This window comes from Ciona intestinalis, chromosome 7, assembly GCF_000224145.3.
Source record: "Ciona intestinalis chromosome 7, KH, whole genome shotgun sequence".
Classification (NCBI taxonomy): domain Eukaryota; kingdom Metazoa; phylum Chordata; class Ascidiacea; order Phlebobranchia; family Cionidae; genus Ciona; species Ciona intestinalis.
This window is the reverse complement of record NC_020172.2, coordinates 578,159-592,448: the sequence shown is the minus strand read 5'-3', so window position 1 is coordinate 592,448 and position 14,290 is coordinate 578,159. Positions and strand designations below refer to the sequence as shown.

The following is a 14,290-nucleotide window of genomic DNA, read 5'->3' as shown; positions in this document are numbered from 1 at the left end:
GCACGTTAGAGTGTTTATCTAATGGCAATGTGCCTTTTCGTTTATTTGCCCTTGTGTTAAATTAAAAGAAGAGCATGGAGGTGCCGGGCATCAATCCCGGTACCTCGCGCATGCTAAGCGCGCGCTCTGTATATTAAGTGGGGGCTATATACTAAATGCTGTATACTACTGTATACTAAATTTTGTCAATAGTCTAATATCTCTATATATCAACATCATGGAACTTTATTTCAACTATTCAATGTATAATTGTTACATCCAAAAAAATTAATATTGATAGCACTGTACATACTGTAGTATTAGAATTCTCAGACCATAACTTAAACACTATCAGTCAATAACTATGATCCTCAGTGGGTAATTAGGCCTGTCAACTGTTATAGTAACGAGCAATTATTCCTTTTACATCTTCACTAATTTCCTCTGGTTTTTCAGGTTCTACATATTTCTTATACAGCTGTCCAATAACTTTGTAATACGTTCCGCAATCTGTGGACAAAAGGTTTCAAATTTAGAAGCCTTCCGGCGTCGTGGCATAGTGGTTAGCGTGCCTGCCTATAACCGTAATGGTTTTAAGGCATGGGTAATGGTTTCAAGGCATGACACTGCTACCATTGTGGGCGTATGTGTCCTTGGGCAAGACACTTAACGACAATTGCTTCAACCCAGTGGTCACTAATGGGTTGTCCAAATTATCAGTAATGATAGTGATACAATAAAATAAAAAAAAAAAAATAATCACTTACAAAGTAACATACATGGAAACTCGTAAATTAAGTCAAACCAATACTTGATTTTTGATCTGGTTGAGAGCTTATTTTTGTCTTGGTTACAGTTTATTTTTGTTGGTCACCTTTTCGTATTCCTAAACCGTTTTGTATGTCTTTACACAGAAATTGTTTAACTTTATGAGCACTAGATCAGGTTCTGATTCAGGGAAATTTATTACAATATTACACTGCTAATTATAATATTGTAACCGTGCAAACACCCTTTATATAAAATTTACCAACCAAGAAGTTTTTCGTAATCGACTGTACACTCAAGATGTGCTTTAACCAGCCGTGGAAGAAGCAACCTTTCAATGAATATGTAGGTCTGATTTTTTATAGATTTGCCCTCATTTACAAAATCAATACCATACCAATTAAGTGTTGCCACACTTCGGGGCAAAAAGAATGTTGATAAAAAGATCTGCAAGATAAAGTACACTGTGTATACTGGATACAGTGTTTGCTAAATTATTATGTCTAGTTAGAAGAATATATGCTAAAACTAAATTATATAGCACAGGCAAAAAAAATATATAAAACAAATGATGCAATCAGCACATAAAATTATTTAAAAACGGAACAGATTAAATAAAACAATTTATAATGGTTATACTAGTCTTTAGTCTACATTTAAGATGTACTAAACTAAAATATTAATTTATATTACTTTATTTTCACACCACAAAAGAATGTTACCAAATTCATCTTAAATTCCATAGGATAACTAAAGAAGCATTGTACACACTTAGGTTGTATATAATATTAAAATTATTAAATACCTCAATTCTGTCATTGAAAATTTTACTTGAAAGTATAAGAACATTTCCAATAGGAAAACCCAAGTTAGTCATTGCATCCCTAACCTGCAAGGTAAATACGATAGTAATGTCAGTATTTGTACTTTTCATTAAAAACCACGTCGATCAAAATTTTGTTCTGGTAATCGAAAAATTGTCAAAACGAAGAAAGGCCGTAAGCAAGAGTTTAGATTGCCAATTCCAAGTTATTAGTTAAAAAAAATATACACCTAAAAACCTTTCTTCAATTACTAATTTTAGGTCTACACATTGTTCATTCGCCACAATACCCAAGTGCAGGGGCTCTTAAACTTTTTGAAGCACGCCCCCCCAATGAAGATCTCAACAAACTTGCGCCCCCCTTTTTGTTAAATTATCACAGTGGTGTTCAATTAATTTCTGCCATAATCCACCACAGCCAAACCTGACATATTGGACATGCTTTAAACCGCGCCCCCTTGCTTGACTGTACCTGTATTATTGCGTAAAACACATTTTCGCGATCAACGCAAAAGTGAAATCAAATAACTGTTCCGTTTACGTTTGCGTCATGGTTTAGCCTTATATTTGCCATGTTTTTCTTAGCCAAGTAGACTGTTTGTTACGAAATAATACGGATTCATTGCATCATAATAGCGATTGTTTTGTCTGGCAATTAATTAAGACATAATAGCAATTCAGACTTAAAGGTTTGCTATTTTAATTTAACTTTTGCGTGCATCGTATTTAAGCCTTTTGAACACCACTGTAATAAGACATATAACACTTTTATAGTTTTTCGCGACCCCCTTCCAAGTGTTACACGCCCCTCTAGGGGGGCGCGCCCCCCAGTTTAAGAACCACTGCCCTAGTGGTTTCTGTGAAAATAAAATTTTCAACAGTGGTGTGCCTGTTAAAAACATTTGTAAAGCATTTGTTTAGATACCAGTTAACAGCCTTCCAAAAGTATTCTTACCCCGAACCCGTAAATACTGTACAGTCTATTTATCACATGCTGGGATGTGGTATCTCCATTTGGTAAACTTGCAATGTCGCCAAACTTGTTGCAGGAAAATATGCCTTCGATGAAAGGACAAAAAAGCTGATATGACTTTGGGCGAGGTAAGTAAGTAAATGGGTCTTGCGATGGGTTTACTGGAACCTATGAGTGTGAATAGTAATAAATAAGCATGGCTATATATTGTTCATTTCCATAAAGTTTTGTTGCTTGTGATATGTAAAAAAAAACAGTTTGTTCACAGTAATTGTGGATTATGATCAATTATTTTATCTTAGCATGGTGGGGCAACTCATAGAGTGTGCTGTGGAACACTTTACTTTAGTAATTTTATACAGCACACATATGAATTTCAACTTTCTGGGTAAGGCTGTTTTTCTGTAGAACCAATTTGTAAAACTTAACTACTTGAGCCAAGTAGTCATAATGCTTTGCCCAAAGAACTGTACCACAGTACTACTTGTAGCACATCAAGCTTCAAACCAGTTGTACTACATGTACAAGGAGCAAAAAATAAGTTTAATAAAACTAGTAATAATACTTTATATGGCTCTATATTTAAATAGATTCCAAGAAAAATTATATATAACACATTAGTTTTAAATGTAAGATTTTCAAATACTTACAGTTTGCAATACATGTTCAGTGGTAGTCATAACAGTTGTGTTAGGAAATGGTGTTGGAACAGGGGCTTGTAATGTGGATAAGTAATACCCTGAACCTAGTGAGATTGTAAGTTAAACAACTTACAGTATGTTGAAAGGTATTTAAGACAAAATACACAACTTTATAGACAAAGGCATCACCCAATTCGGGGGAACCTAAAAGGTTAACGACAAAACTGGGAATAGCCATGTAAAAGCCATACACAAACATGCAACAATGTAGGTAATTCAATAACTTACTTACCTGCTATTATTGCAACAAGCAAAAGTAGAAGAATTAAGCAAATTTTACATTTGAAAGCTGTAAAAAAATATTATTAGTTATATTATTACAACATCTGAACATTAAAGTCCTAGAGAACCTAACCTCTGGTCCACTTCCGATTACTCTTTAAAACATCCTCAAAAAGTTCCTCATTTTTTATTATAGCTTCAAAATTTTCTTTTCCAACTCTCTGCTCCAAGAAAGTGTGACTGTCCTGCTTTGCTACAACATCTAATAATCCTAAGTCAGTTTTGTCCACGTTCTCGCCCATAAATGATAACGCTGGGCGTACTGCTGGAGGTGGGGTCATAGCTGCAATGAGGTTTTATAAATTTTACATGACAAATGTAGAACTAATTTGTCATATTTTGAAAATAGTAAAAATCTGTTTGCATGTATATAAATGGCTTTGTTAGGCCTTTGTAATATCCAGAAACATGCATTTGGCACAAAATCACTGGATTATTTAATTTTTAAACCTAGTCTTTACCAATAACCATTACAGATAAATATAACATATACAAACATAAATGTGTATACATGAACTGATAGACATATAGTCCATTGTTTAAAAAAATCTAATAAAGTATTACAACTTAACTATTGACTATTGAACCCTTTTGTTTCCTCAAAATTAACAAACAATTCAATAAAATAACCAAAGCCCGCTTTACCAATCACAAATAGCAAAAAAGTAATAAAATAGTTACCCTTAAATTTTTTCAGCAGATCAGCAGTTGGCACTTCATCCAAAAAAACCTCTGCATTTGGTATATCCGGTACTGGAGGCTCAAACCCCAAGTTAACACTTTTAGATCCAGGAAATAAAGTGTGAACAATTGGAAGGGAAGCATGAATTGAGGGAAGACTGTTGATCCCTGTTTATAAAATATAATTAAAAACCTCTGCATTTGGTGATTATTGCAGCAAGAAGAAAGTTTGAAAAGGAAACCAGGTTTGCAACTCTTTAAATAAGCGCTTTCTTAACACTCGACATTCCTATATATATACACAATGAGCGCAGGCCGCAGGATCATATTCAGGAATTAACAAAGAAAGGGTTCTACTTTTGTGGATATATGGTCAACAAAAAAGTGAATTAAGGGGGTTAACCATTTACGAACACGATACATTTTACCCAATTTACTGTTTTTGACTGACCGTCACATATTGTTCTCGAAGGGCAGTGAACACAGGTGTTTGTGCTAGCGCACAAAGCAAAAAAAACATTTAATTAGACAATTGCTACAAGACTGCAAAACGATATGCAAGTACTTTAAGTGTTTTTTCCACCAATGAACCCAATATTTAAATCTTGTTAATAAATATTGGCGGGTTTATTACTGTCCGAGGTAACCAAAATCTGCCTACAACTCCAAACAGACCAATCGTTTAGATTTTAAAAATTTGCCTTATTCTCCAACAAAGAGAGAAGGCTACAATGCAATTTGCCCACTCCTTGGTGTAATATTGCTGCAATAAAACACAACAGTATCATTAGATTCATTACATCAATTAATTTTTTTTTTCCGCCTACGGTAATGAAATGTGTAGCTTTAATCGAAGCTGCAGTCAAAAAAGTATTATTTTATTTGCAAGTAAACTTACTTTTTAATGGCAGTGTTAGCTTTTGCATCATGGCTGTTTTTGATCTTTGTTCTCTTTTGTTTGTTTTTATTAAGTCATGCAATTCTCCGATTTTCAAAACTCGTGGATCAACCTTTTCTGGAGCATCAGATTCTGGATTTGATTCATTTTTATTTGGCTTCTTCTTTTCCTTTTTAGCCATAGTAAAGTTTTGTTTGTATTACTATATAGATCAGAAAAATCTATAAAGTTAAATCATTGACAACCAGTATTATACAATAGACTTTTTATTCTAAAAAAAATAAAAGTTCATTTGCTTTAAATCTGCACTACTTCATGTAGTGGTCCTGTTAAACAAAGTTTTTGAGAAAATAAAGATTTAAATACTATTACATACAGAATAACAGCAAGAGAAAGTGATACATTTTTTAAACGTAAACTAAATCATTCATGCTACCATGCAACGGCGTAAAACAAAACCACAGACATCAAACCAACTTCCCGCCAATGATAAGAAAGGATACAGGGAAGGTTTTAATTAAAAAAAAATAATTAAAATGCTTATTTTAAATGGTTGAGAAATTCTACGCTTACCATTTTAAAATTAAAAAGTATTTAGGATTTTTTTGTGAAGAAAACTTTACTCGTTTTTGTGGAGATGTACCTACGCTATATTTCTATTTTAATCGACTCCACTGAAGGAGACGCTATTTCAGCGTGGGGTGCTTAACAACAAAAGAACAGCGAAGATGCGCGGCGCGTAGTTCGTTTACTCAGCGGAAACCGAGCCACTTCTTCATTCACTTAAGCTGCTGATGACTTGCATCATTCGAAAGCCCTATGGAATGAATAATAGCTTGTCAAAACTAGATTTTCAGTATAAACCTAACTCAACTGGTATAGCCAGGTCAGAATGTTCAGACGATATGCGAAAATGTTTAGACTATTTTGAAATACCTTACCAAAACTTTTAATTACAGTGTAACAGCATGTAAGAAAACAGCATTTGTGTGTGACATTATTTTTTCACAATGAGCTCTTTAAGTGATGGTGGAAGCAACAACATACGCCCACCATCAAGAATGAGACGAGACAAATCTCGTTCAAGTTCAAAATTAAAATGGAACAATGTACCTACCAATGACAATGGTCCAATGTAAGAAATACTTAATTTTTACATAACATATATTTTAATAATTATCACTTTGAATAAGATATTAAATAAATTGAACTAACCAAGAGTAGGGAATTAGCAACAAACCACAATCATTAGGCATCTACTATGGGCAAAAACTGTTGAAGAAAAAAAAATAAAAAAATAAGCTATTAATAGTCAAAAAATATAATGAGATGCCTAACTTTTAACTAGTGGTTCTAGCATTTAAAAAGTCTTCTAATCAATCTTAGACAAACACCATCTTTAAAAGTTGAAGATTATGAGCCTGGATATGCTCTAAGGAGGATTGCTTTGCTGTATGAGAGCAACAAGAATGAAGAAGTTGCTTCACTGATCAAGGATCTCTCGAAATCCTCTTTAAGCAAGATCTACCCAGATTTTCCCATTGACCTTTTTATAGAGGGAATTCCTCATACACTGTGTATCATTAATGCATTATATTCAAGAGTGTTTATGGAGGTGTGTGATTGTTTTGACTTTGAAAGTTTGGCGATCAAGCTATTTTTTGAGTTTATGTATTGTACAAGCTTCAAATTCTCACTTTACCAATAGTATTCAGGAGTAATTTTACAGCTGTTTGATTATTAGTTTTTTAACTATTGGATTTGGTAATCAAGTTGTTTTATGTGTTTGTGTAATGTACAAGGTTTAAACCCTTATATTACTAACTGTGGTAATTTGCTATTGATTTTTCCCTTTTTTTTAGAGGCCGCAAAAATTTCCTCTGGATAAACTTCCTCTTGGTACTTTAGTGATGCAGATTGTAAAGCTTTATGCTCGAAGTTTGACGACAGACTTGCCAAAAGTTCCAAACTGGGATAGCCAGGAGTCACAATGCAAAAATCTTTTAAAGGTTCGGTACAACAGTGTTTTTTATTTTAATATATATACACATTTTTATCGCTTTTGTAGTACTAGTATAGTTTATCATGTTTTTCTGTTTTTCCAGATTGCTGGCTTCATTGACGGAGTGGGAATTTTAAAAATGCTTCGCCACCGAAGACGTTGTTTAGAACGAGCACTTGAGGGCCTAGGAGAGCACGGTGCAGTTTCTGTTGAGACTTCTCCAATCGGTGAAGAAGAAGTGAAATCAGAGATGATGTCATTGCCCTCTGCTCTCAGAACTGAGCTCGACAGAATGATACTAAACTGTAAATTCTCGTCGCAAAAACTTAACCGGACAAACCGGGCTCTTTCAGAGCGTGATCAAGACACATCACCAACATCTCGGAAGAGCCTTTTTTCCCCAGATCCGATTAAAAGTGATAAGTTAAATTCCTCGTTTGAGCTTCCTTCTGAGTGCAACCACCAGCGGTTAATGAAGTATACATCTACTGATATACAGGTACTGGAAATTTTTTTTTTGTTTATTGTTTTAAAATGCTTGGTTTTACGATAAAATAGCAAAAGATTAATAGATGTAAAAGAAACTTTATGAATTTTTTTGTACAGGAGCGTTTATACAAGAACAAAGCAATCCTTAACATTATTGAACCTACAATGAACTACGCACAGTTGCCAAGACTGGTCTCAATCATGCAAGTAAGAAATGAAAACTTTTCAAAAAGAAATTACCTAAAACAAACTTTTTTGTGTTTTGCTTACAGGACAGAATAGAAAGAGACAAAGACTTGCTTCTCACATTTTCACAACTTCGCAAAGAAATAATTTCAGTTCCTGTTGATGCAAAACTTGCCCCAGCCCTTAATCATTATTCCCAAGCTTTCAATGCTGTTATTAATGCATTAAAAGTAAGTAACTGTGATAATCTTCTGCAGTGTAGATGATGAATCATTAAAAATAATAAATCTGTTTTATAATGCTTCACAATGTTTTTGGGGGGTCATATTTGTACAAAATGCATTGTTAAGTAGTTTAGCATGCAGTTTTGTATGGTCTTGATGTCTGTGCACCACACATATGACAACAAGTTCATAGAAAAAAAAATATGTGGAAAAATGTTGAAGTTGTAATGTGACACTTCAGTTTCATAGTTAGCTTATGAAATTGTATTTTCACAGGAGTTTGTACCTGATGATCCTGGTACGCCTGAAACATTTTCAACAAGTGGCTTTCGAAGTGATTCAGAATCAAACATAAGTCCAAACAAATCCAAAACCTCCTCAAAAGGCTCTCCTAGCCATAACGGTGAGCTTGTGTTGTGTTGGAACAAATATTGTGACGTGTACACATGCTATGTGGTGTTCTGTGAACCTTAGAACTGTGTAAACACAGAGCTTAAAAGTCAAGCTTAAAACATATGTTTGTATGGCGCTTATAGTTGAGCAAACACTTAAATGCAATTAATAATTTAGACAAGTAAGCCTTACAATCCACTTTGGTTGGATAAACTACAGCTAGTAATAAATGGTTTGGAATGTAAAGTTGCAAAAGTGTCACTTGGCCGGTGTGCCAACAGGACTGTAAAGACTCAAGCACGTAATATGTCCGATAAAAATTTCCAGAACCCCCTTTGTTTATAAAGGCACTTCAAAGTAGAAATGACTGCTCAATGGTCGTTTTGCACGACGGCGCACTTGTTCCTTACGTGCTTCGCTAATTTAAACTACAGCTGTGCAAGCTTGTTACAAGTTTAGTTTTAAGTTCAACTACCTAAGTACCCAGTAGTTAATATTTGTTGATATTTACAACTACTGCTACAGTGCTACCCCAAATATTAGCCTGCAATACTTTGTTTAGACAAGTTACCTTTCTCTTGATACTTAAAAGTTAGATTAATATACAAACTTGAACGAATTGTCTTTATTAACATGGGAAAATTAAAATTTGGTTTTGATGCTTTATAAACTTCCATTTATAATATTATCACTTAAAATAAATACGTAGGTCTAGGTGTGTATGTTAGTATGTGCCTTGTCTATGTATGGTATGCTTGGTATTATAATACAACAATACAAATAGGATAGTGTGTTTACACAGGTCAGTTTTTACACGACCCTCACTTTGAATTGGCGCCATTTATCTTTTAGTGTGTTATAGCTGTATTTTTACAGCACCTTAAGAGTCAAGTATAGAATTCATTTTATCTGAATAGTATAAAACTTATAATTCAGTATATGGGAAATTATATGTTTGATGTATTATGTCAAAGTCAAAGCCCCATTACTATATTTTCAAACTACTAGTTCCCAAGGCCTATATTAAGCCATAACTAACTTGCTATTGTAAAAAGGTCACAAAGAAATGCCAATTATGACCTACTGGACTCTTCATTACATATCCCTTATATCATACACCTCAGTCGGCACAATAGGAACAATAAGTGTTATATGATACCACCATTGTTGGTTTGCTGATCGCAAGTTTAAATGGCGGTGTGGAATGCCTGATCCAAGCCAAGACAGATTAAATCGATTGTCAAAATAAATTAAAGTAGCGCCAATCGCGTGTCCAAAGTTTGAGTTCCTTTGTGCGTTGCGACACCAACAAGTCTCCAGATTTTCTTTCATAACAATCTACTATTGTTATCCCTGTAAAAGCTATGTTAATCATTTGGTTGATTACAATGTGGTGTGTAATAGTATTTGAAATAACCAAATATCGTAAGAGTATCCCAATTGACCAAACGCAAGCCACCAATTTCAATTCCATTGGAGAGGTACTTAAGTATTGGTTTGATTGCTCATTGACAGTTTTGTCATACCCTCCGGAAAGATTACATATTTTATGTAGTGCGGCCTTTTGTATCTGTCAAATATTTATGGAAAATCTCTAAGGCTCTGTAATAACAAACTTTTTACAAAGAAATGTGGAAAAGAAATTGACGTATCAAAAAAACATTGATGCCAGATTTACAACGAGACATTGTTTGGTTTTAACAAATATTTCTTTAAGTATCATGAATGGATATGTTGTTTGGTCAAACAGAGCGGTTATAATACTTGTGTCCTAGTTGACAGTTTTAATAAGCGAAAGCATAATAAAATTTTGTTCAAAACATTAAAAGTTTTTGCTTTTAGAAAATAGGAAATAAAAATTTTGCACTTAAAAAATACAGAAACTTTGGTATTAAGCCTTGAGCCCAACAACGTATTTATTAGTTGTTAAGTATGGGAAAACATGACTAGTCAAGTTCCTTAAGCAAATAAGAGCATTCCTGTGCAAATAATCAGAGCCTTCACAAATAAAGCACTTCCCGAGCCGATCTAACTTGTTTTGAATTAAATTTTTGAATTTTTGGCGTTTGGAATTTGTATTAGCTGGTATAGCTTAGGTTGTGTGCTGAAATAAAAACTTTTAATCATATTAAATTTCCCTTTTTAACGTCAAGTAGTTTCCTTTATTTTCCGACCTTCTATAAAAGTTTATGATTCAGAAGGTTCCTTACCCCTTAAACCATTGTGACGTCTTAAGTGCCATTATGAGGTGCAACAGTTGCCATTTTATGCCCGGTTAACGGCCCTCATATAAAACACCACTAAGGTACACGAAACGGAGCTAAATAAACACTAGAGAACCCGGTAACTTGGCAAAGTAAACGAAACAAACAGTCCTTGCGTCACTGATTCTAGCTTGAGTCACAATCAGAGCACCGATTCAAGTAATTTGTGTGAATTCTCCGTTGTTAAATAATATTTACTAGAATCACACGTCACTGGAGAGGAAATGTGCGCAAACACATAATATGCTCGTAAACCTGTTTGCATGTACATGTACAAACCTGTACCTTTAATAAGCCTTCTCCTGTGCTTATGATTAAACATATAAATTTTCCTTATTTTAAATGTCAAATAAAAATTTCTGCTCATAATATAAAAGTGTTTCGCATTGACAGTACCTTTACCAATCCACTTCTTCTGCTTATAGGTTAACATACACATATTGTTCCTTATTTTTGTAGCATAAAAAAATTGCTGAAAGACTTTTTTTGTATATAGTACATCTACAGTATTTTGAATACCTTTTTTATTGCCCTTCAGGTTCCTCAGGGGATCTTGAAACAAAGAACACACCAAACCCCTCTCCTAATGGTCCAGGTAAGTGCTGACAAAGTGAATTTACAAGCTTGTTTTACTGTTAAAAAAGTCATACTTTTATATTTTTCTTCACTTTTCCATGTCCATCAGCTATAGTGTAGCCAGAAATATCTTTCACTTACCACTAAATAAGTAAAGAGTTTTATCATGTGCGTCCTCTAAAAAAGGGGTTAATTGTATGGACAAATGTTTTTTGCACATATACAAATGTGTTTGCCCAAATTAAGTTTCTGACATTGCTGTTGTTCTTGCAGAAGCAGGCAACCGTTCGTTGAAACAACCTCAAATATTCGAAGCTGTTGCTTTACATCGGAAGGAATGTGATCGACTTCGTCATGAGCTACATAAAGCTCAGAAAGCAATCACAAAACTTCGTTTACGGGAAAATGAGTTGGTTGAAAGGTAGAATGTCATAAATAGTAGAATAATTCATAGTTGCAATGTATTTTATCTTAATATACAACAGTTTTCATAGCTATAACTGTGTTACTTTGAAACAGCATGAATATTTTAAACATACCCTTTACCAAACAAAATAACTAAGGAGTAAGTTTTACTTTTTTTTAGGATGTTGCACAAAAACATAAAAAAAAATTTGTTTACCTTTCAGATTATCAAGCCAAGCCAAGCGCTCGTTCGACGGCGGTAGTGGGACCTTCGAAGACCTTAGCAATGGAGCTTCACGGCCAAGTGAACTTGCTCGCTCATTTAGAAGCTTGTATAGTGATGGAAGGCTACAGGCAATGGATGCACTCGACAGGGAATGGAAGACAGATAACAGCGATAATATAAAAGCAAAGTTGCTCTTCTCTGTCATGGTGGTAAGTGTAGACAACAAAAGCTTGTTAAAAATAAGATTAAAAACAAATTGGGACACATTGTACTTTGCTGTCAGAAATTTATGTCACAGTTGACCTCTTTTATCAGAGTAGGGACACTTTTTTAGTTTTAAATGGTGCCATTTAAAGTTATGGTTTTTTCAATTCCAATCTGGTGTCAGCAGGTGAGGCTTAAACCTGAAAATCATCCTAAACTTCTTGTATTAAGCAACATAATTATCACAAAAAGATCATATTTTTACACATCTGCAATTCTCTATTATTTGAAAGAGTTGTGAGTTTGCAATTACAAATTTGAACCTAATTCTCCATGTTTGTGAACTTAGTTTCAATTGATAGTGTATCGATCGTCACAAAAAAGTTCCCTACGAACATCTTACCTTCCAGTTGAGTTTCCGATCGGCAAGTGACACGCTTGACCGCATTCGACATTGTCTACATGACATCATGTGTTCGTCCTCCGTAGCCGTTGTTCCTAAACATGAAGCAGCGGTGCGCGAAGTCGAAAATACATTCAATGCTTACTTGAGAAGAACGACACAAAATTACGATCTTTCTAATAATGTACAGGTCAGTTTGAAAGTTTGTGTAAAAAACAAAGCTCTCTTTATACTTACCTATTGCATATTGCACATGCAAAGCCAATACTTACCACACAATCTATTCCAATCTCTGTGTGTGGGGTCCTTCAACGTAGCATGGTTTGGGAGATTTAAGCCAGATTTATCCCATTACCTGGACACCCAGGTTTAATGCTTATATGCCGTAAATTGTGCAAGTATAGTTCTCGGGCATGAAATAACCACTGCTTCACTCACAGGAAGTCATAAACCAAGTGAGCCAGGCATTATACGACCGTCCTGGTCTGTCCGAGTCGTGCGCTCTGCGTGTTTATGTAACAGAATGCATCCACCTATCGTGGTCAATAGCTGTCCAAACACCACCGCTGTTTCTCGAGTATGATTGCCAGTCATTTGACAGCATGCGGCATGAACGTTTCCACACATCTGACAGGGAATCCGGCGCTATTCTATCCTACCTCTGGCCCTCTCTGCTTGAGAAGCAGTCTGGGCGTTGTGTGTGCAAAGGTGTGGTGATCACTGGTGTGTAATCTCACCCCTGCAGTGGCTCCAGCTAAAGAAAAATTTTGGATCTGTAACACATTTTAATTTTTTTGTACCTTTTCAACACAAAATTCAAAACTGTGTTTTAAAATTCAGAAATAAACAAGTTATTATTTGTGTCTAATAAGATTATTTATATAACCTTTGTATTTGTATATATTTTGTATTGTACATATTAGAATTAATTATTTTTGTGTCTCAACAAGGGTCTGCGAAAAACATTGCCAACTTTGTACATATTGTATATAAGCAGCGTTTTTTAAAACCACTTTTGTAAATAGCATATTTTTCTTATAAAATACGCCTTTCTCTTCTATATGCTACCAATATATAATTAAATATGATTTAATTTAGCTGGCCAAACAGACCAATTCAAAAGTGTATTAATTCCATGTATTAATTCTACCTTCATTATCACATCCTAATAGTAAGATTTTCCAACACCATGATTATTTATTTACTGGTTCAAATATTTGTTACTGTCATTATGTTTTACTGTTTACATGAAGTTATTTTTTATTAAGACATTTTTAATCTATAATATCCCACTGAATTGTATTTTTTATCACTGTATAAATTAATTTGCACACTGTTTAATCAGTCAGCTTTAATTTTTGTTAATTCTTACCTTTTAAGCTCACTGAAGCAAATTTCTTGTATAAAAGTCTTCAAAAGGTGAACAAATAAATTACTGAAACAATTATTTAATGTTGGTAGAAATACAGTTACCTAAACGGAAATTTAACCTTTACCGTTACAAGTAAACTTATGTGCCAAACATGTCAGTGCACAAGTAACCTACAAAATAAAAAATATATAATAAATGTTTAAAATATAAGAATATATTTAAAAGGCTTAAACAAAAATATGAAAAAAAGATTTTCAACTGTATGAGTAATGTAAAACTATAAACCTGATTAAGTGACTTGTCACTGCAAACCAGCCTAGGGGATGAGAATATTCATAAAAGAAAAATTAACTTCAATTTCCTTTCATAATAAATGGACCAATATTCTTAATAGTATAATACATTTGAAACTTACCATGTAGCTTTATATAGGACTGATTC

At 34.0% G+C, this 14,290-nt stretch overlaps 2 protein-coding genes across 2 annotated transcripts; one reads left to right on the top strand and one right to left on the bottom strand.

Annotated features, from left to right (window-relative positions):
- Positions 1–61: 61 nt before the first annotated feature.
- On the bottom strand, positions 62–5,373 carry LOC100185943. Its single transcript, XM_002120334.5, has 9 exons — positions 5,106–5,373; positions 4,208–4,375; positions 3,600–3,809; positions 3,477–3,533; positions 3,194–3,288; positions 2,526–2,711; positions 1,553–1,636; positions 1,014–1,194; positions 62–489 (listed from the first exon to the last, which is right to left on the bottom strand). Exons 1-9 carry the CDS (start codon positions 5,284–5,286, stop codon positions 371–373), a joined length of 1,281 nt encoding a protein of 426 aa, XP_002120370.1. The 5' UTR covers positions 5,287–5,373; the 3' UTR covers positions 62–370.
- A 546-nt stretch (positions 5,374–5,919) lies between these two features.
- On the top strand, positions 5,920–13,924 carry LOC100176502. The gene is made up of 13 exons (XM_026835002.1): positions 5,920–5,991; positions 6,065–6,240; positions 6,492–6,720; positions 6,968–7,114; positions 7,211–7,606; positions 7,714–7,803; positions 7,869–8,012; positions 8,283–8,409; positions 11,202–11,258; positions 11,513–11,660; positions 11,869–12,079; positions 12,485–12,667; positions 12,918–13,924. The coding sequence occupies exons 2-13, from the start codon at positions 6,116–6,118 to the stop codon at positions 13,206–13,208; spliced, it is 2,148 nt and encodes a 715-aa protein (XP_026690803.1). The 5' UTR covers positions 5,920–5,991; positions 6,065–6,115; the 3' UTR covers positions 13,209–13,924.
- The last annotated feature ends 366 nt before the right edge of the window (positions 13,925–14,290 follow it).